This window comes from Zonotrichia albicollis, chromosome 6 (genome assembly GCF_047830755.1).
Source record: "Zonotrichia albicollis isolate bZonAlb1 chromosome 6, bZonAlb1.hap1, whole genome shotgun sequence".
Classification (NCBI taxonomy): domain Eukaryota; kingdom Metazoa; phylum Chordata; class Aves; order Passeriformes; family Passerellidae; genus Zonotrichia; species Zonotrichia albicollis.
Window position 1 is genome coordinate 16,175,160 of NC_133824.1, and position 20,293 is coordinate 16,195,452.

General features: G+C 40.3%; 1 protein-coding gene across 6 annotated transcripts in view; it reads right to left on the bottom strand.

Moving 5' to 3' along the window:
- The window catches only part of TTLL5 (tubulin tyrosine ligase like 5), a 135,952-nt gene that overhangs the window by 33,076 nt on the left and 82,583 nt on the right, over positions 1–20,293 (bottom strand). For all 6 annotated transcript variants that reach the window (XR_012580727.1, XR_003379906.2, XM_026792380.2 and 3 more), the window contains one exon: positions 3,927–4,101. Coding sequence is in view for 4 of the 6 variants with exons in the window: in XM_026792380.2 (XP_026648181.2) it covers positions 3,927–4,101 (175 nt within the window). In the remaining 2 variants the exon portion in view is untranslated. The remainder of the gene's footprint in view (positions 1–3,926; positions 4,102–20,293) is intronic.

Sequence of the window (20,293 nt, forward strand, 5' to 3'; positions counted from 1 at the left end):
CACACTACTGCATTCAGTTAAATCAGTTTGGATATAATGGTTGGTTGAATTGAAAATTCACAAAGTGGCAATAAAGAGCAGGCTCAAAATGTACTATTAACTACCAGAGTGTTAAACTGCACTAAAAAGAGTATCTTAAGCTCTTAAAGAAGAAGAAGAAGCGTATGGTATGCACAGACTGTCCTGAACCATGTTCACTTTGGTAAATTCTTCAGAGCAAGAAAAAAAATATACTTGATTCAGTTGACTTGATGCCTTCTGTTTTATTTCTCTTGGTACTGCTAGCTCTCTGGGGCAAAGATTGGACTGTATCATTGTATTGGAAAGATAGTTAAGACATCTGGGCGTCACCATAATTCTAATAATAGTGACAGGATCAGAAACATGGGGACAAAATTTCAGCTGGTATAAATCAGCTCAGACTACTGCTTTTAGAATGCTTGTTCTGTTTTACTTACACTGAGACTTTGACTCATCAGTATCACAAGACTCAAATAGGAAAAATGGCAGTTAGCACATTTAGTGGGAAAACAATCTGAGGGAGAAAGCTGCAAAACAAGAATGAACAAGAAAAGGAAGGAAGGAAAAGAGATACTGCAAATCTGACAGCAGTTCAATATACAACAGTTTAGAAAACAGTTTAATGATGAAGCTGCATTCAAAGATGCCCTGTATCCTTAAGCAGTAATAATATAGTTCTAGGAACACTAGGAATATTATTCACAGTACTCAGCATTTCCAGTCATATCTAAATAAATGATAAGTATGTCAGGAGGGAATCAGAAATATTGAAAAGACAAAAAATTTGCTGAACTTCATGAAATGAGGAATATTTCAGAGGACATACAATTTTTAAATGACTGAGAGGAGAATTATTTCATATTAACTCAGCCTAATCTTCTACAGCATAAAATCTACTTAAACTTGAGATTGAAACTGTGATCACGTAACTGCCCACACAACTCATTAACATGATTCATGTCTTACTTAACAGGAGTCTTTTTGATGTAAGCAGGACTGACAGGGATCATTCCACCATACAATTGTACTTCCCTTGTTTTAATTTAGCTTTTTTCCCATGTGAAATGTTTGGCATAAAATTTTAAATCCAGTAGATGCTAGGCTAAGCAGACAGAACATAGCCACACAAAGAAGGAACCTCCCTAACAGCTAATGGCATCTTTCCAGTACAGGAAACAATTAGAGAATAAACAATGATGGTATATTAACTGTCTTGCCAACTGCAGCAGTGATAATAACATCTAGGTCATAACATGTCACATGAAGTCTCCTTTAAACATGAAAAACACTGCTATAAGCCTGTTTTTCTTGTCTTTTGGTTTGACTTTGTTAATTCTTGTTTAATTCTTGTTCCTTGGTTTTACTGATATCAGATTTAAGCTTCTTGTCTCTACTTTAAAACTCTCCCCCTTCCTATCGTTGTTCACTTTTCTCAAGGTCCGTACTGTGTCTGTTCCTAGTCCATATCACTCCACCTATTTGTTAGATTCTCATCCAGCCACTTTAATCCAAGTAAGCAAGTACCTATTCTGCAATCAAAGGTCTATTCCTACGATACTACACTGTGTGAACTGTATTCCTTCTGCATACAATGAGTGAAAACTGTTTGTTAGAATTCCTCTTCCTCCACCCACACAGTATTTGATATTCCACAGATCGTTAAATGCCTGGAGAAATCATCATCATTCTTATGTGTCTGGAAAGTGTTCAACCAAGAGTGGGTGCTGCAACAAAGCACACAACAAGCCTTCATGTTTACACACGTGATAAGACAGATCTACTGCCTGGTAAATGGAGGGATTCTTATGACACAAATACTTGATTAAAAAAGCCATGCTTTTCATCTCATCTCCAACATACTGAGCAGGTTAATGTACAGGAGGAGCATTTGCTGTGTTATTAATCATGGTGCTTTTGTAACTTGATCACATATATGTAGTTACATGTGTAACTAGTCCCTTTGCTAGAGACAGAAGCAAAGACTGGCACCTAGTCATGTTGCAATGGTCATACCAAACTCAGGGAGCAGCTCAAGATATATTCATTAATAGATATACTTCAGCTATTGACAAATGGCTAGTCTGCCTTCTAACTGTAACAAGAACCTGAACAATCAGATGAAATAGTCTCAGGGATATCCTGCACACATTCCCCAAAGTACAGAGATGATGACACTCTTTCAAGTGATAGGTCTTCAGTCTTGAGGGATATATTTCTTCTGCTGAGGGGAGACTGACAAATTTCAATTTAACAGGCAGGACAACAAAGGATGATGTAGATCTCAATACATGAGAAGGAAGAGAACAAAACAGCAGGCAATGGGAGGTAGCATAGGTGACACTGACAAGGAAACGTGGTAAAGCTATGCAAGCTAGGAAAAGCTACATGAACACTGCCTAAAAGGGGAGGACAAATGAGGGTCAGCATGAAAGGATGGTGCAAAAGTCAAAGCAGTGTGAATGGGAAGATGTAGGTCAGAGAACGCATAAGCAGCAGAAAAAAGAAGGCAGTTCTTAGAAAGGCCAAGTTAAAGGACTAAAGTCTGAGAAGCTAACTAGCAGAATGATCAGTGACAGAAAGCTAGAGAGGGTGCAAGGGAAGGAAAGGGTAGTGTCATGACTGGCAGGGTGGGCATGAGAGGATTGATGCAACTGTTATTGGAAGAGGAGGGTTGGCTGGCTCCTCACTATGTCTCGACAGGCAGTGTCCAGAAGACAATCATTTTAAGATGACATTTTACTCATAACAGAAAGTCTGAAGGCGCCCACGTTCAGCAAGTATTTTTCTTCAATAACATCAAATTCAGTGCAGCCTGAGCCCTGCAGCATGGCAATAGCTTCAACACAGCAACTCCAAAATGCTTGGCTCAGAAGGAGAAGGGAGGGAGAGAAAGGATGGGGGATGTTGTGGGGGTGAGAGGAGGTTTAACAAAGAATCATTTTAACAGAAACTCCTGAGTAATGGCTCTGCCCCAGGCCAAGAATAACATCAGCTCAATGTCAGCAGTTAGAAGAAGGCTCAGCCAGGCCCCATGGCCAGCTCCAGCCTCCTCACAGGCACAAGCCAGTTTACGGCTCTTTCCTGAACTTGTGAGCAGCCACATCTGCCCACCCAGAGCCCAGTGGACAGAGATGAAAGAAAGTGAGTGAGAGCAAGAAGACTGAGAGAAGTTGAGGGTGGTAACTACACAGCTAAGTAAGGGCCTTGAAAGGAGAGCAAGGAACAAAAAGCAGAAGGGCCTCTCTTTCAAGATACTCCCAGAAAAGGATTACTCCCAATTTGCCTATAACCTATTCCCAAGGGCCCTGACTAATGACTCATCTGCTTCACAGGAGGGAGAGTGGGTGTCCAGACCTCCATGTGTCAGGTCTGTTCATGGGAGTCCAGTCATGCCAGACTGCTAACAAATAGCTCCTTGCTACTGGAGACCAAGTTGTTTTGAATGAAGGTTTCATCACCCAAAGGCTTCCTTTCTTTCAGCAGGGAAGCATTTTGGACATCACTCAGAATACATATCTCTCTCTTCATAATAACAAAGGAAGGTAACAAGTGTATCAATTAAGTCATTATAACCTTGAAAGCTTCTCCCAGCAGAATGAAAATGCTGTTGCACACGCAGTGGTCTACCTTTGGCACCTAGGAGTCATCCAGAACATCAATAATACCAGTCCTTTTTCATACATTCTCCAGCTCTTAAGATGCCAACATAATGGAAGAAGGTATTGGGAACCATAGCATCAAAATGCTATCAAAACCACTGCAGGTAATACTGGGTTTGTTGCAACCCACTTTATGAGCTACTTCCTTGACAAAATCTCTGCCATCCGTACTGTCCCTGAGTTTGTTTTCACATCTAAGACTCGGCCAGCACTTCTATATCCCAGGCAGGAATTCTTCTTAGTTACCTGTTGCCGTGCTTGGTTTTGCTCCCCCAGCTGTCTTGACTGAAGTTTCTGCTGCTGAAGCTGCTGCATAGCAAACTGCAGCTGATAGCTGGGATGTGCCACAGGACCCCGTGTCACCTTGTAAACGCTGTTCTCCATCTCTCCTTCCAAGGCAAAATGATGATTCTCTGGAGCCCTGAGGAAAGAAGAGAGACCAAGTTTTCACTACTCTGCATCTAAGGACTCCTGCCTATAAGGCACTGCTGCTTCAAAGAAATCTCTTAATATTTAGCCAGCTATGAAGTTGTATTACATGGCTTTAGCAAGCACAACACCTGCTAGAGGTGTCATGTGCCAACTGCTTCCTGCTAAGCACCTTCTTGAATATAGGCTGGGACTATATTACTAGACATTCTCTTGAGGAGAAAAAAGGAAAGGAAATTAAAAACACTAAACTGGAACATTTCTGTGGTTGATTAACATTGAAGACAGGCAGAATAGCAGCAGGAAAAAAAGCTGATTCCCATTCCTATTGAGATAAGTAGTTATTTAGATTTGTAGAGACTTTAATACAGTAACACAAGGATTACACTTGTACACATCCATGCTGCAGTGACAAGAGAATAGAAATATACATGCAGTACAACATCCAGAGAGGATAAAGGACTGGTTGGGTGAGGTTGGAACTAGGATACATACTGACTCCATACAGTTACAATCCAAAAGGCTTGGGGGGGAGTGAGATAGGCTCGTTTCTTTCATCCTCTGAGAAATGCCAGCTTTTCTTAGAGGACAAAAGGCCTCCTGCAAAGAGACAGGAGCTCTTGCAGCCCAGGCTTACATGGTAGGAGTTCAGCTGTGGCCTGCAACATGATAAGCACCAACAGAAGCTCACCAGCTTGCTTTGAAGTTCGTAAGCCTTGGAGAGAAGGCAGCACCAACACACTTCTACACAAGGCTGAGGGGCTTTGCAGAGAGCAGGTGGCTCTCAGGACTGACAGGACCACGAGGTGTCCTGAAGAGGCTACAACGACCCAGCAATTCACACATTCTGTGCTCACACCACAGATGTTGTATGACTCACTGAATCCTGACACTGGCTAATATAACCTTCAAGCCTCAAGGCCTGAACTTCCTAAGTGTCTGTTATCTCTGATGTTTCTCTCAACCACTCCTTCCAAATATGTCCTTTGGATTCCCAAGGCAGGTCTCCCTTGCATTTCCTATCTACATCATACGTAACAGGGACATAAAAGATAATTGGTGTCTTTCATGGCACGGTTTGGAGTGTAGGTCATGGCTTTGGCAAGGGAGTTCACTGCACACTCTTTGCTTCAGGAACCTATCACAACTTACAATCTAGATTGTTTAAACACATCTCAGCTTGCCTTGAATATGTTGCTCCTTCCCTCAAAAGCTTTGTCATTGCAAACCCTTAAAACATTCAGAAAGAATTCACTCAAGCACTCTTAAAGCTATTTATTCAAGTTATATTATTCATTCTAGAAACTAATATCTGTTCCAACTCCTCCCATATCTACCTCCAGCTCAGAACCTGCAATGCATAAAATTCATCCTTTGATCCAAAAGAATGCTTAAGAAGCTCAGGATTGAGTGATTACTTCTAAAATATAACAGTGAAGAAAAAATGGAGGAGACAAAACTGATATGAACGAACAACTCCACTAAAACTGGACCTGCCAATAGCCAGATTTTGTGGCACAGAGACAATGTGCAATGACTGCAGCACCATGTGGCCATCTAAATGGTAACATTTTAGTAACATTTCCCTGATTCTCATTTCTTCTGTTTTGAGGTATCTAGCAAAAGATTAACTTACGGAATTACAAATCTTTAAGTCTGACTTATTAAAAATGCACCAAGATTGCTGCCTTTCTCCAATCTTTGTCCAATTCAATGAACTCTCAAATTCTCTCACAGGATTTCTAACTTGCTTTAATTCACTTTTTCAATTTCGACCAACATAATCGACAAAGTATTGCCCAGGTAAACTTGGCTTATATTACCCAGGCAAACGCTGTTGCAACTACATTATTAAACCTTTAGGAAAAACTAAATTTAAAAATAACAAACAAAACTACAAAACTTTGTTCCCCAAAAAAATCTTAGCCAATCTCGTACACAACTCGCTGCAGTTCCAATACCTTCTCTCCCCATGACACAACAAAAAACCACTTACTTTTTTTCTAGACACTATATTGAAAACACTGTTGCTTGCCTAAGCAGATTTTATCCTCCTGGCCTGCAGAATCCTTCTTCTGTTGGCTTCTATGGGTTTTCCTTATTTACAGACAGAAATCAAAGTAAATGCATTATTCTGCATTTATGTACTATGCTGCAAAACATCACTTCAACCTTCTATAATACAAACATACAATACTTGACAACAGCAAGCCAGTGCATTTGCCAGTCTTGGGATCACTTTCATAAAGAGATACTTCATCTGCAGCTTCCTTCAGTCTCCACATAACATGTTATCAAGTGCTGATATTACATCTATAAGGTGATGTTTGCCCTGGTACAGAAGAGGTTTAGGATCTGAAACTCTACACTGTGCTGCCAGAGACAGGCTCCAGCTCTCAGTCTATCTGCCACGCTCACAGGAATGCATCATGGAGCATCTCCTATCCTCAGTCTCTCCTGTTGGATGACTTATTACAGCATGACAACACTTCTGCATCCTGAAGCAGAAATTAGTTCTGCTTAAAGAAATTACAGCTTGTTCAGCACCATAATGAAGACTGCAAAAAAGCAGTAGAGGACCTCACACCTTAACGGATATTAAAGAGTTCACTTGTTAAGAGGACTGGATAAATACTTCAAACTGAATTAAAAGCTTTCTCAAAACTTACACTGTTTCAGGCAAAGCCAAAAATAACCAGAAAAAACCTCCACACCCCTAATGAGAATTGTAGAGTCAGTACTCCTAGACCTGCATGTTTTCAATTCAGGATTATTGCTTGAACACTAATGATTGAATATTCATTTCTTCACATGTAGAGACAACAGATTTAGGCCAAGATGCACATACATGCAAATGGGAAATAGAAATTCCTGACTGTGCCACCAGAAAAGATTTTGTTTCATTCTGTCAGCCAGGCTGGTTGTGAGCAATCTTCTCACAGCTTGCTCAGAATTATTTATGAGTTGCTTAGTTTAGAGACCTGGCCAGGATTCAGGCCTTCACTAAGCACAGGAAATCTCAGCCTTTGGCATTATGGCCCATCCTTTGTAAGCAAGATTCTGTCCTTCCAGCAGCTCTTCAGGCTACTCAGTGTTATTGGCAAGAGACCCACCGTGTTCCTTTCTTTCAACTGTAGTTTTCATAAAGGCTGGGCCAGAATTCTCTCTTCCAAATTACTGACAGAATAAAACCACTCTGCTGCAGTTTTTTTTACCACAAAAGATACAGGTTTGCTTGTGAGACCATTTTCAACAAATCACCGTGCGATTATGATTGGGATCCAATCCAAAAGTGCTGGAACACCATACATTCATCTGCAGGTTTTCTGGTTCCAAACTCCCTTTCTACTCTAGTTCCCTTTTCCAATCCATTGGCCCTTTTTCTGATGTAAGCAGCCTTTATGTAATCAACTATTTACACCCATACAAGAAACTAATGTTAGTGTACTAAAATACTAACAAAACATTAATGCATTTTTTCATTGATTTCAGAAAAAAAAGATCTCTATGAAATCCAGTCTCCATACAGAAGGGATGTGAGTATCAGCTCTTACAAGAAAGGAGAGAGCTGGCTTCTGTTTCCATTTCAAAACAATTTGAAGACAATTCCAAGGACTGAAGTTGTAGATAAGATCAGATCCCAGAACACCAGTCTCTGAGGATCACATAGTTACAAAGAACTATAGGACAAACAGCAAGTCTGTACTAAAAGAATGACACATCAGGCTTACATTTATATTTCAGCTGAAGCCTTCTTCCAATGGCACAGCTGGGCACTTGCTTGATACCAATTCCTGCGTGGCAGGCAACAATACCAATTCATGAAGTACGCTGGTGTTCTCCATATATCACTCACTAAGCAGGCATTTTTGAAATACTTGAAAAGTGTCTACATCCTATTAAAAGGCAGTGCAAACTGGCTCAAATTATTGTGTAAATGAAACTTCAGTATTCATGAAGAATATTCCTCTGTTTAAGCCTGCTTAGTTTGTCAGAACTGATAGGATCACAGCAGAAATCAGTATATCTGGAGGTCTAGCAAAAGGAGAAAAATATTACTTTCCTACTAAACAAGAAAACAAGCTGACAATGAAATTACTTTGCATCAGTACAGTACTTTCCTGTAAAGACTGGAGCTACGGAGGAACAAGAGCCACTGCTGGCAATAAGGGAACACAGTGCATTTATAAATCAGTGCTCCCACCTTGCCATAGAACACAAGACAACCTTGGGCACCAGTTTCCTTCCCACGGGGCATTCAGATGCTATGACAAGTCTAGGAAGTTTTCAGTACAAATCCTTGGTGAGCACCAGCTGCTAGAAAGTAGTTGGCATAGTAACTGATGATTTTGTCTAGTGTGGCAGCTCCCAGCATCCTGCTGACTTATGTTCAGGCACTCAGAAAAACACAGAACATTTTCTTTGGCACACTGTGTGCTTCTTCCATCCCTAACAATAGGTCCTAGATTGGGGCTGGCTACAGAGCAATGATAAACAGAGTGGGATGAAGCCCAGGACGCTGGGGTCCTGGCTAGGATGCAGGAGTTCTGGGCCTCTCACTTGCCTCAAGGCCTTACTTTGTCTTTCTTCCTTTTTCCTTCCCCTCAGCTTCAAAAGTAATAAATTAAAAACTGAAAAACAGAGCACCAAGTCTTTGAGAATGGTTTGCTCCTGGCCTCTGCTGTTATCAGGAGTGTCTATGAAAGAGTGACTTTGGTGCAGTTTAGCCAGCAAGAGCCTACACTTCAGCAAGGACTGGCGCTCTGTTTGCTGGAACATGCAAGCCTGTAAAAACCTCCTGCTTTGTAACATTGCATGAGCTGTCTTACAAAGGTAAAGAAAAACAGTTTCACAAAACACCAGGGGCAAACAAAGCATTTTGAATATTTCTGTAAGAGCTAAGCCTGGGATTTTGGAGATCTGAGGCACTGTGAGATGTCCAGAACTCCCCATGGTACAGGAACTTGGAGACAGGGAAAGGGCAGGAAGCAGCTGGCCTGTATAAAATGAGGATGCCATCACCTGACCTGCAATCTACTTTTGTACTCATCAAAAGAAGGTAAGGAAAAGCTTCTAAAGTTAATGAGAGGCTTGTTAAGACTGCATTGGCACAAGAAACCTGCAGAAGCGCATTTTGGGTTCAAATCCAGTTCAAAATGAAAAGCACAATCTCCCATGGTAGACCTGGTGCAGAGATGCAGGGGAGTTTCTGTCACAGACCATCAAACTTTCCTCTATTATTGACAAGGCATCATGAAATAGTTTCAGCCTTAGTTCTTCTCTCCCTTTTCCCAGTAGCTCAAGCTACTTTTACTTACAGAAGGGGCTCTTACCATCAATATATTTGTGTCATGAGAAAACAGAAGATGTATAATATTCTCGTGCAAAACCTTAGAACTGAGTTGGTTTAGGCAAAAAACGACAAGTTTTGTGTCTTTAACTGCAATTTCCAAATCCATTCACAGGTTAACTCTAAGAGCAACCAGAGGCACAGTTCAAGCATTCCAGAACATTTTACTATGCATAATATCTAGCAATTGCCAAGAGTCCCCCCTCTGCTATTCTCGCACTTCCCCCTTTCAACTGAGAGAACTGATATTGTTGTAAGAATTTTACTCAGAAAAAAATATGTGAGTAAAGGCATCCAGCTTATCTCCTTGTGATGCAGGATCAAAACATTTCAGTGGCTGTAGGAGTCCATGTGTCACACTCAGCTGCACAACTCCACAAGCAGGTACATATTCAGCATCAAGAATTTCCCCCAGCATTCCCAATTAAACTTACATTTTCACTGTTTTATTATATTACATTCCTCTTATTTCATAAGCCTTCACTATTAGAACTATGCATGCCTCTTTTGAGCTCAGCCAGCCTTGGCACATTTAGCTCTCTTCTTTTTCCTCAACTCAGTCCCTTCTGGCCTTGATTGCACATTGTTTTTCCGAGAACTTTTTCCACTTTATTATTCCAGATGTGCAGGCACAATAGCTATATATGGAAAGCCCACTGCCTTCTTGCTCTTCACTTTTTTCTACAACTACTATCAAAGTCCACAGGCTTCCTTCTTTTCTGGTATATGTTGCTGGATAAATTATTTCCTGCTCCCTAGCTTATGAAAATTATTCTTGCTGTTGCCTTGTCATTGATAAACCTGGGTTTTGGAACATCAGTATTTTCTTATAACAAAGGCAATGGAAATTGGCGATTATGTACCTTTTACGTCCTAGGTCTCCATATACAGGAAAGATCATGAGAGTTAAGTGTCTAACCTGCTAGGTTAGAAATGAGGTGCATCAAAACAGCCTTCTGATAGTCTAGGAGGGGAAGGGCAGAATGCGATTATGGAGCACTGGATAACCTCTTCAGGAAAGGCCTAACCTATCTCAGCTACTCCTGGATTTAGCTGGCATTTTCAGTCAGAAGCCCTAACCATGCTAGTCTCAGCAAATTAAATCCAATCTTTACCCTTTAGTGGAGACAATTTTTGTTGGGACCCTAGTAGCATCCCTTTGTGCCTGTTACAAAATAGTGTCAGTCTCTCTGGTCTGGGGAACACGTGGCACGTTAACAAACAACACTTTTGTTTTTCCTCCTCTTTACACACGGCAGCTCTGAAATTCACTAGCGGAAAGGCCGAATCAAGAAAGGCTGAATCAGCTGACTACAAAGTTCAGTGTCTTCATCCCATTGTGGCTCATCAGGTCACTGGAAAGATAAGGAAGGTAACTGAGCATATCTCCTCCAAGTGAGACTAAACAAATCACAAGCCTTTCCACCCTCAATAAGTGCAAACACAGGGTTGAGCTTTACTGAGTGGAAGGCTCTTCTGGCTTCATGTTTCTTGCACACATTTCCACACCTGCAAACACAGTTAGAGCATGCAAAAATATTTAACAGCAAGGCATATATACAGTAAGACTAAAATAGAAAGCTGATATCATTTTGCTATCATAAGGGAGTTTTGGGGGGATTATCTGCTTAACTCTGACATGCAACGGCCTGAACTGTGTTGCGTGGTCCCACATACCCTACTCCCAATTTTAAAGTATTAATTAACTAAGGAAGTTCAGACAGAGCAGGGTGGACACAATTAATTTACCTCACTGTACTGTCTGGATCTGTTTTTATTAAGGTAAGTAATTCAGACTAAAAACACGTGTTAAGTGCCATCTTGAATTTGATCGCTTATCCTAATCCAGGCAGAGTTTCCTGGTGTGAATATACACACTTCACAGAATCCAAAGTACAGAAAATTAGATGAAGTACTGCACAACTTAAGAGATGGGAAAGGTACTCCTCACTGAGGAGGTTCCACTGCAAATGTCTACCATGAATCAAGTGGACCAACTCGATGAAGAGGAGTTGTAACATTCTTCTACTTTCTCTCTTTCACTGTAGACAAGTTTATTGAAAACCAAACTGAAAAAGACTTAAAGACTATTTTTTTCTAGACAGAAAGCCTTTTTTAGTGCTTTATGCAAGCAGATTTTGCATTTTATGGGTGGATAGCAGAAGTAGCACACAAGGATAAAAACAATAAATGGGCACTATTATCTGTCTAGAATATGCTTTTGACTGAATTAAAGTCACTAATCTCTCCTGAAAACCCATACTCCTTACCTCTCTCTAGAGAGGCAGGGGTTAAGTCAGGACCACTAAATTAGCCCTGCACCCCGTAATGCCTTTGAAAAGCCGCTCACAGAGTTTACAGGGAAAGAGTGAGACTTGCTGCTGTCCCAGCCAACATTTGGTTCCTATTACAGCAAATAAATCTCCCCCTCCTCCTTTTCTTTTCTTACCCCCTTTTTATATTAAAAGTCCGTCAAACACATTTTTTTCCCCTTTCATATTTTCCATTAAGCTTCCTCCTGTGTAAGCTTTCCTGGAGTGTGGTGCTCTTTGCTATATGTGCTCAAGCAGCAGCTGCAAGATCCCAATGACTAAGAAAAGGGGGAATGAAGAAAGCAGCTCAGGCTCCTCTTTAAATCCCAAGAAGCAAGTGAAAAGTTACAATTGGGCTAAACTGGTGAAATCTGGAGCACTTGAGAAGAATAAACAAACAAACAAAACCAGGCTGTTGAGTTTTTCAGGGTTAGTATTCATGAGATGGGGGAAGAGTACTCAAAGCCCTGCCCAGAGCTAAATGCCCCAGCCACATCAGTATCCCAAAAGACACAGCACAGGATGGTGTTACACTGGGGGGCCTTAAGGATTCCTTAGGGTTGTGCTGTTCAGATATCAATCCACTTGAGGCCCAAACAAAATTTTAGTGCCATTTGACCAAGTAGTAGAGACATCTCATGCACTTTACTTTGGCCATTTTGTTGTCTAAATATTAAAGACCTAGTACACTGAAGCCTCTAGAGAGCACATCAAGCCCCTAGATTTCACAAATTTGCACTGGAATTAAAGTGGATGTCAACTAATTTGGCTTGACATCCACTACAACTTCCACCTTGTTACGTGGTAGATGAAAACTCTTATGAGTGTCTCTTAGAGAAGATTTGATAAATCTGGCAGCTTAGATGGTCTGTCTTTGGGGACAAGGCAGTTGAAGCATACAATTGCCTGACATCATGACTGTACATTTCAAGAATTATAGCCAGATAAAAAAACTTCACAAAAGAAGCAATACTGTACATTTATAATCTACATACATCTACAGAGAAGGCTAAGCAAACATCTACAAATTCATCTAATCAGGGATTGTGGAAAGTGCCACCTGAACACCAGCTGGCCACAGTGATCTTAATATAAATGTTCCAGGTAAAAGAGGTAGAGAAACAGAACGGCACACATAAGATGCATCTGCTGTGCTACCATTCAGTAACACAACTGAAGCTGTGTAATATCTAGCTGCTGAAATAAAGTAAAAGAAGACAAAAGATACAAAACGAGAACTGAAGGTCACTTATCTGGGTCCTTGCTGTGAGGCTGGGGGCTTGTGGTTAAGTCTCTTGTTGCTGAATAATTCCCCAAGGAATACAAGGGCAAAGTAAAGGTCCTAAAGAGACTTCTACCCTTAAACAACTGAATTTTATCAACCTACATCCAATGTAATGAAACGGACTTAGTTTGCCAATAAAAAGATAGATTGCACAGTCTCCTAAGCTTGACAATACTCACATGCTGGGCAAAGTGGTGCCTCCAGCATTCTTATCTGCCCAGTGTTAGAAACTCAATTCCATATGTATACATAGTTTCTGCTAACCTTATCCTTCAAGGGGATTTCTCTAAGGTAACAAGGTATAACACAAAATGGACTGTATCTGAGAGTGATTCCATCTGTTACACTGATTTTTTTTTTTTTCTTCCTCAGGCTCATTTTGCAGTTCATTTATGCTGGAGATGAGGGAGAATTCTTCTACTTCCACCTCCTGTACAAAGATTGACTCACCTGCCCTGGCTCCCTGAACATTTAACAATGGACTAGAGGAGGAAGTGACTATATCTGACAGCACACACTTCCTAATGTCTGTTACAAAGTTAGGTCAAATATAATCAGGGGATGTTGGTGGAATATGCTCAGATACACAGAGAATCTAGCATGGGTTGTTATCTACTGAAGAAGCTGGCTCAGTAATTGTATATGCTGCATAGGCAAGATCATCCTATCCCACATACTGCAGGAAATTAAAAAATATAAGAAAAAAAGGCTACTTATACAGACACCACAGATGGATACTATCATGATATAGACATTCAGCCATGCTAAGAGCAGCATGGCACACTGACAGCAAGGCAACACCAGAGGTGTGATGCTAGCTGTTTCACAGCTTTTTTTTTTTTTCTAAATCACTGCAAGCCTCGTTGATGGCCACAAAGCACTCTATTTGTATTGAAAAAAGTAAGTGCTATTTTTCCCTCACTCCACCCAACGTCCTTAGAGGAAATGGAAGATACTTTACAAAAGTGTTTATTATTTCAACCAAGATAGCACAAATTCCTAGCAATAATTTTCTCAGGCCAAAAGTGACAGAAGTTTTCCAGGTCTGTAGTGCTCCTTCTGAGAATCCCCAAGAGACACCCTACTTGAAGGAAACCACTTTTCAGAAAAGAGCAAATACGTTGTGTTTTGTTGATAGCTAAAATGCAGCCTAAGAAAAATTTCAGAATACTATGGTAGGTTCCATTTTGATTTAGGTGTTATGGATTTTTAATATGGGAAGAGAAAAAATTTAGAAATTCTGTAGCCAGCACTAGAACAAAGACAAAAAACCAATAGTGACATTTCCTTCCCAAAAACTTCTGTACATCTGTCCCCCTTATTGCCTGGGTGGTGACATATCAGAATTGTATTACAAAGAACTGCAAGAAAAGACTAGAATAGCTTGTATTTATTTATACAGCCTTACCTGGAAAAACAAGTACTGCAGAGCAAGAATCTCCCCCTTTTTTTTTGACTCTGTCCTCTAGAGATAAATATCACAGAAGTGTACTGCCTTGCCAAAAGAGACCACTCCAGTTTACCAGAATTTTGGCCTCTGTTTTAAACTACACAGAATACAGTCCCCCTTCCACTCCTACAATTGGAATCTACCAGCCTCTTCACCTGAAAACAGAGCTCGGCCTCCAGTGTTTCCAGTAAACCAATATTTCAACAAGCAAAATCAGAGAGGAGTCCACATTACCACAAAGAAGTTCAATATTAACAGAATAAAATGAGTTACAACATCTTATATCTGGCAGTGAAGAGTTAAGTGAGTAGAAGGGAAATTCCCAGCAAACTGCCTTCAGCAGATACAGTGGAGTGTTGTCTGTTCTTGCTTTAACAGAGGCTTTATAAGAAGCCTTTTAGCCACTACGGTGCTCTGTCTCCCTCAATCCTTATGGGAAAGATGATCCAGTCCCTCTAGACTAAGCAAGGAATTCTGGGGCACCACACATGTAAATCTCCCCCTATTTTATGCGGCCGTTACAGAACAAAAGACAAATTGCTACCATTATTTCAGAAACAGATATAAAACAGAAGAGGTGAGGAAGAAGCAATTAGAAAGACAAAGAAAGCTGAAGTGAAATAAATTTCTTACTCTTAACAGACCCAATTAAGTCCAAGGTACTCCCTGGCATGAGACACCAAGTACTAGAGCTCAAAGTGTAAAATATAATAAAGCAACACTGTTGGTAATGCCCACACTCTTGGTTATTTTATTTTCTTCTCTCCATTCTGGCAGTGTAAAGAAGAATACCATGCCTGAAGGCTGGGGCATAAGTGCTGCACAGGGCTGAGGCACAATATCCAGCAGCTGCTAAAACAGAACATCAAAGTCTCAGCTCCCTTTGAAAACCCATCAGGCAAGAACCACTCCTCCCATTCAGCTTCTTTAGGAGCTGGTACACATAACCACTTCAATGTGTTTGGCAATTCTACAACCACTTCCAAAACAGGTGGTGCAGTGGAAAGTCATGGGAGAGCCCCAAATCATTCAGTTATCTCCTTTTCCCCAGCAGGCAGCAACAGGCATGCTGACCAAGAAGGCAGGCTGACAGGAAACAATTAAGTATTGAGAACAGGAGATTTGTAATTAATTCTCTGAAACTACAGAAAAGGTTCAGACTTATCTTGGTAAACTGGGTCAACAAAATCTTTCTCCAGGAAACTGATACATCTGATGACAAAGTTTGTCATTAGAGGAAGATGAGTAAAAGGATGTTAAGATAATTATATTGTATAGTACCAAGAGATGAGACAGCACATTTTAAAATGCAGTTCCTAGACTTGTCCAGTATTCATTTTAAGATCCCTCTCTGGCAGGTCCTGTCTGCAGAAGATGTTCACCTTGCACAAAACTTACTTGATCACCCACTGACTAAAGCCTTTTTCATGAAATTTGTCTCTACCTACAACTGTAAGATAGGAGGTAGAGACTGTAAGCACTAGTTTTGTTTGCAACACTTAGCTTAAAAGCTTTTTTCTTCTCTCCATTTGACCAGGCACCTGTGTTTGTGATGTTTTCTCCTCTAGCAAGGACAGAGAAGTCTATGATGCAATGTGCTAGCTCTGCTGGTCATCCCAACTGCATATTATACACATCTTTTCCACTTGGGGATTGAGAATAGGCATCTAGGAATGGTGCTGTTTCGTCAGAGATGCAATTTTGCTAGATTCATTAATAACAAATTTTGGGTAAGCCTTTCGATTGATAGGTCTTTTTGGACTCTATATGGGGTTTGAATATTTCTACTGACTCTGAAAACCAAAAGCCAAGAGTAGGTATCTTCAGAGGAAGTGCAATAGCTTTCATTTTTGGAATTTGTGGTTAAACATGAAAAAAGTTATGCAATCCCATATTCCATTCCAACCCAATCCCTTTTTCTAGAGCCAAAATGAAATTGTTTCCTACAAGTACACAGAAAATGGTATAATTAGTCAGAAGCTCCCAGACTCAGGAACACAGATGGGAAACCATGGAATCTCCACCCCAGGAATTTCACTAAGTGATTGCATGTAATTCTGAGCATGAACACAAAGATGCAGATACTAATCCCTTAAAAAGGCAGGCTAAAATACTCCTGCCACTCATGGAACAATGTCCTTTCAAGACTTCTCTCCTATCACAGATAAGATACATCAAGCAAGGAAAATAACAGTGTCCATCAAGAAATCTCCATTATATATTGCTTCTTTATTCTCAATGCCTTTCTTGATGTTTCAGCAAATGTTCTAAATAAAGCAAACTCAAAGGCCATAACTGGCACATTTCAGAGAAAATTCATCTGCAGTACAGGCAAATAGAGTCCAAACAAGGCCTCCAGAAGGCTTGAGGAGAACACGAACACTTGCAGAGAGGTTAACCCTCATGTTGAAGGCAGAAACAGTTGCAACCTTCATGTTGACAGTGTTTAAGGCTCTAGAGACCGGTTGGAATGTAAGACCATAAGCAAGCCCTCAAGTAAAGGTAACAGTGTCAGAAAAAAACTGAAAGTAAATGACAGGAGTAGTCAGTACCTGGTTTTGCTACCAAACAATATATACCATAAACACCAGAGTGAGATTCTGACAAACAATTATACCTTGTATAGCAACAAGCACAATAATTCACAATTCATAGTGTTACAGGATACCAGGAGTTTAGGTAATTTCAGACAGACAAGACACCCAGGACCACAGCTCTTTTTGCTGTCACAGAAATGCTTCTCAGTAATGTCTACACTCATATTCAGGATTTGCAGTTCTTTAGAGAACACAGAAAGCTAACCTTTCTTTTTTTTCCATTTAGAAAATATCAGTAGAGAAAACCTCTGCACTACATGAACCATAGTCTTCCCCCTACACCACAAAACAACCTAGAAATTGATGTATATAGTTTGTTCTCTTTAGAGCGGAGGACACTTTCATATTTAAATCATTCACGTTATTATCAGCAGCAGCAAAGTGGGATTTCAGAAACAAAAGAAAACACCACTCTGACCTTTGAAAAAAGCAAAATGAGTTATGCAAACAATGTCCTGAACAGAAAAACAAAATATTTAAATGACTAAAGATGGATTGGATCCAAGTTTCTTTAAATATACCAGAATAATCCAACTATTAAAACTGGGTTTTCAAAATCATTTTACCTTTAAATGTATTATATGTGCTTACTTGTAGAAACGAAAATAAAAAATTAATATATTTGTGAACTTTGGTAAGAGAGAAGTTATTATTCCCATTGACCTTTTACCAAAACTAATTCCACATTAAAACACAGCTCCTCCTTGAGGTTTTTCAGCTTTGAAGAAAGATAAGCAAATTGCCAATATGCAAAATCAATCACTATGAAAGACAACTGTTCCAAAAAATCCTTAATTGGCAGGCAACCTTTGTTGAAATTTTTCCTAAGGGATAAGTCTAAACTTCCTGGATTTTCTGGTAAGGAATTTTGAAAACAGAAGGCTAGGGGGATCACTGATAGTAGAAATCCAAATCTCACTCTCCTGGAGATATTATACACAGTTCCTTACTAGAAAGGAATGTGTTCATCAAAAGACTGAATCTTCAGAACAGCAAAGTCAATGAAGAATCACTTTTGTGGCTGAGTTTTTGTGCTTGTGCTTCAGTCTCTCACATATACTGCTCAATTTACCGATTTCTTCAGAAAAGATGAGATTCTGTTCTCTTTGTCATGTGGACTGCCTGAATCAGAACGCCTTTAATTGTTGCTCAAATTATGATCCATCCAAAGATATTTACAGAGAAGCCAGAATCTTTAGCATTGTGAGACTGGCAAAGAATCACACCTACGTGTCTAGTGGAGCTGAGATCAGAAATTTATTGAACAGAACATTCTAACAAGTTATTTCACACTGTTTCTAACACAACAGCTTGAGAAGTTTTAGGAAACTGTAATGGGAAGCATAAGTCACTTCACTAAGCAGTACATTGTCTTTAATAATGATAAATTCTCATTTGAAATTCAGAATTTGACTGAAGAGTTTTTCTGAACTAAGTACCAGTATCAAGAAACAAAATTCCTAAACTTATTCAATTTCAAGTCTCTGCATCTTCAACTTATCAAATTTCCAGCACTGAAGACATTCATGGCCCAACTTGGCTACATTCTTCACAGAGAAGATTCTATTGTTTTTTTTTTTTTTACAGCAGCAAGCAAATAAAGAAATCTTTATGCATACAAAAGGTTTAGACCAAGAAAGTCACAGCCCTTTTGCTTTAAAGGATGAATCTTGCCCAGGCAACGTATCCCTGACAGACAGCTGCCCACAGCAGCACTGCCAGATCTTCCTTGACTAACTTTTCAGTCAAGTCCCATGTGCCAGAGAGCAGAAAGATTGAAAGGGGAGTGGAAGACACGTACTGAGCCAGACACAATCTGAAATTCAAGCAAAGAAGCCAAGCAACACAGAATCGCAGAACAGCCTGAGTTGGAAGGGACCCACAAGGATCATTGACATCCAACTCCTGGCTGTGCACAGGACACCCCAAGCGTAACACTGTGTGCCCAAGAGAATTGTTCAAACCCTCTGGCAGCTCCCCACTTCCCTGGGGAGCCTGTTCACATGCCCAACCATCCAGCAGAGCTCTCTTAGTTTTAAATTCCTCTCACTAAAGGTTCTTGTCTCAGTGCCAGTTTTAAATAGATTTGAATCAGCCAGGCTGGCCTGGCATCTCCCCACCTGGTTTGCTGTGAAGAGTTCTTGGATAAGAAATATTCATAAAAATGCCATGTGTGCAATAGGAGGGTGTCTGGAAACTGGTATCTTTTAGCACTAACCAGCTTTTTTTGCTCACTCTCCCGTGCTTTTTCTTTTTTTAAGAATATAGCTTTCAACTACTGTTACAGAATGAAATCCTAGAAATAATTGCTTGTAATAAAGGATTCTTGACATTTCCATCCTGACACTGCACAGTCCAGCCCTAACAGAGCATTCAGAAATTCTTGTAATTGGCACTGGTTCTGGACAATCCAGTAACAAGCTTTTTTGAGTGAGCTTTCTTGCTCATTACCAACCCAAGTTCTCTTATCCAGAGCATTTTGGTCAAGCTGCTCAATGGCTGATAGTATCCCAGTGTTAGGTAGACACTAAAAAAGTACTTGTAACCAAAAATGTTACTCATTATTATAAACCACACTAATCCCTACACAAAAAGTTGGTGCTCCACAGTGGAGTTCTGGTTGCTGCATCTTCTTCAGATTGTAAAACACATCTACCCCTAGGACCTACTGAACAGGATCACCAAGCAAAGCTGTCACCACATACACAGGGGAACTGAAATAATCCTGACTTTTACATTTCTCCCTTCCCCTTTTTCAAAAGACATCCTTGTTAAATACTGGATCTCTGCATGGTTCACAAATAGCTGCTGCTTGATACCTGCAGCTCAGAGAAACCCTAGAGAATAACAGGCTGACATAGAGCCAACAACGTGCAATTTGCAAACTCTGGTGTCAGCCACAAAACTTGACCAGTCATAAAGCTAGGGGAAATTAGGTGAAAGCACAATCTTCACAGGAAAGGCCAACTAACACTTTCAGGGACAGGAAAGGGGTTTCTTCGTGCTTTTGCAGGGATTTCCCATTTATATCAAAGTACAAAACACCAAAAAGAAGAATGTTCATCTGTTGAGGAGGCCAAAGCATGATCTCGGTCTGGATAGAAAATATTGCTGGTGGAAAGTTCACTGTACAATGGAAGATAGCTCCAAAACAAAGCCTAGTAAGGAAGCAAAACCTTTTGGCCCCTTT